The sequence below is a fragment of the Apis florea genome, unplaced genomic scaffold (genome assembly GCF_048593485.1).
Source record: "Apis florea isolate Af1SG1 unplaced genomic scaffold, ASM4859348v1 contig_2293_pilon, whole genome shotgun sequence".
Classification (NCBI taxonomy): Eukaryota; Metazoa; Arthropoda; class Insecta; order Hymenoptera; family Apidae; genus Apis; species Apis florea.
This window is the reverse complement of record NW_028256554.1, coordinates 2,157,462-2,159,826: the sequence shown is the minus strand read 5'-3', so window position 1 is coordinate 2,159,826 and position 2,365 is coordinate 2,157,462. Positions and strand designations below refer to the sequence as shown.

Below are 2,365 nucleotides of genomic sequence, written 5' to 3'. Positions count from 1 at the left end.
ATGTTTTCATAAATGCGCACGTCGTCAAACTTTTATTGGCTGATTTTCATGAAAACTCGCACGATTATGATTCTATATATGTATATACAATAATTGTTTAATATTGTGCCCCCAGAGAGCGCTATCATTCTTTTCTTAGCTATATTTTTTTATCAAATAATGTTGTTCATGTGTGTTATGTACTCAACTATGACATAACAAAAAATTTTTGCTTTTAAAAAACTTTATAGCAAAAATAAATCATACATTTTTACATATTTTTACTATTATATCTTACTTTTATAATGCTAACATTTATACAATGAAATGTTATCATTCTTTATCTCTAAAAGTTAATATGAAACAGTACATATTAATATAACATTATTATAACAATATTAATAAATTAATTATTTTTTTCCATGGTAATTGTTCAACGAATTTTTTTCTTGTACTCCATTGCTAAAACATTTTAAAATTATTTAAATGTCTTTTTAGACATATATTATATATTTATTTTTATGCCTACCTTGTCTTTCTTCCAAAATTTCTTTCCTCTTTTCTTTGAATCGAATAGATAAATTTTCTAACATACTTTCAATAAAATTATCTAGAACTATTGATCTATTCATTGATGATACTGGTGCCCTACATACTGGACATTCCTTTCTTTTTTTATTCCATACATTTATACAATGTTGACAAAATGTATGCATGCAATTTAATGTTGTTGCTTTCACAAATAATTCTGAACATATGGTGCAAGTTAATTGTTCATCCATTATATCATTAATTTTATTAAGCACACTTTCTTTTTCATCAATTTTAGAAGCAACTTGAGTAGGAATTGTTAAATCTATTGTATCTATATTTTGAAATTCTGAAGGATTTTTTATTTCTAAAAATATACAACTGTCATTCGAATTATCAGAAGTCCCTGCAACTATATATGAAAGAACATAATTAATTTATTATCAATAAAATATTTAATATATTATGATATTGATATATGTGTGAAAAAAATATATACCATTATTTATTGTTTCTATTTTAGTTTGTTCTTTTAGAGCTTTTTCTGTTTCTTTTAATTTTTCTTCTAAAATTATTTTTTCATTTAATAGTTGGGCTTGTATATTTTTTTCTTCTTTAACTCTGTTTTCCATAACATTTTTCCATTTAGTTTGTTGCTCTTCTCTCCATTTTTCCATTTGTTCTTTCATTTTTAATTCTAACATTTCTTTCTCAAGTTTACTTACATTTAGAGCTTCTTGCCATTTTTGTTTTTCTTCATTCAATTTTTTTTCAAATTCTATCCGTTCATTTTCTAATTTTTCTAACAAGTCAGTATACATATTTTGCAAATACTGTTCTTGAACATTACCATGTTTTATTTTATTTTCTAATAATATAATTTGTTGTTTTAAATCTTTAGTATCTTCTTTTGTAACATTTTGTTGTTTTAAAAGTTGTTTTAATTGCTGTTTTAATTCATCTTGTTGCTTTTGTTTTAGTTGTAGTTTGTCTTTAAGAATTTTTTTTTGACATTCTTGATCTTGCGCAAATGTTTTTTGTTCTATAAAAACATTATCTAATATGTTTTCATCTATCTTAGGCTTTTTAACTTTGTATTCGTCTTTAAAATCAAGAATAAATATATATTTAAATTTTTCAGATGCACTAAATTGTATGATATCTCCATCACAAAGTTTTTGACTCACACCAAATGTTAAAGGAACATCGTTAACAAATGTAACAGAAGAACTTAAATCTTTAATTGTCCACTCTTCATTTTCTTCATATCTTAAAATACAATGTTTTCTAGATATCATTGCATCCAAAATAATTTCATCATTATCTTTTGCACGGCCTATTTTAAACTGTTTAAAATTTAAAGAAAAACTTATTGAGAAAAATTGATTAAAAAGGCACTAGATAAAAAGTTTATATTTCTTAATACCTCATTTTTATCAATGTGAATATTATGAGGAGCACAACCATGCTTATTAATTCTCACTAAACTAGGTTCCACTAATTTTTCCTCCGAGTCATCTGGTTTTATTCTTTTTTCCGCTTTCGAACCTTCCATTGTTTAAAATTACTCTTTTGTGAAAGAAAAAATTAAAAAAGAATAGTGAATAATATACATTCTTTTTCAACTACATTAATCCTTTTTATTAACTATTATTAACTATTATAAATATATAAAAATAATAAACAAAAATATTAAATCATACAAGAACGCATTCAAAATTTTCCATCGAATTTCTCGTCAATATGAAGATAGAAAATAAACTGTCGATAAACATGTAAACGACATCTGGCGGTATATTTTATATATAACATCAAAGATATATTATATTTCTAAAAACAACATATAAAAACAACT

The 2,365-nt window shown here is 23.6% G+C and overlaps 1 protein-coding gene across 2 annotated transcripts; it reads right to left on the bottom strand.

Moving 5' to 3' along the window:
• Positions 1-205: 205 nt before the first annotated feature.
• On the bottom strand, positions 206-2,318 carry LOC100865433 (uncharacterized). 2 transcript variants are annotated; one of them, XM_086903525.1, is made up of 5 exons: positions 2,214-2,283; positions 1,937-2,079; positions 1,010-1,856; positions 509-922; positions 206-441 (listed from the first exon to the last, which is right to left on the bottom strand). In XM_086903525.1, the coding sequence occupies exons 2-5, from the start codon at positions 2,063-2,065 to the stop codon at positions 413-415; spliced, it is 1,419 nt and encodes a 472-aa protein (XP_086759651.1). In that variant the 5' UTR covers positions 2,066-2,079; positions 2,214-2,283; the 3' UTR covers positions 206-412. The 2 variants fall into 2 exon arrangements, with proteins under 2 accessions (XP_086759651.1, XP_012343283.1); XM_012487829.3 differs by having other exon boundaries at positions 1,937-2,318.
• Positions 2,319-2,365: the final 47 nt, after the last annotated feature.

What these genes read in the sequence shown, in the direction of transcription:
- LOC100865433 (XM_012487829.3), bottom strand. Translation starts at nt 2,065, where the DNA reads ATGGAAGGTTCGAAAGCGGAAAAAAGAATAAAACCAGATGACTCGGAG. An exon ending in TTCACATTGATAAAAATGAG is followed by an intron (nt 1,857 to 1,936) that starts GTATTAAGAAAT and finishes AATTTTAAACAG; the next exon opens with TTTAAAATAGGCCGTGCAAA. An exon ending in AATTTTGGAAGAAAGACAAG is followed by an intron (nt 442 to 508) that starts GTAGGCATAAAA and finishes AAAATGTTTTAG; the next exon opens with CAATGGAGTACAAGAAAAAA.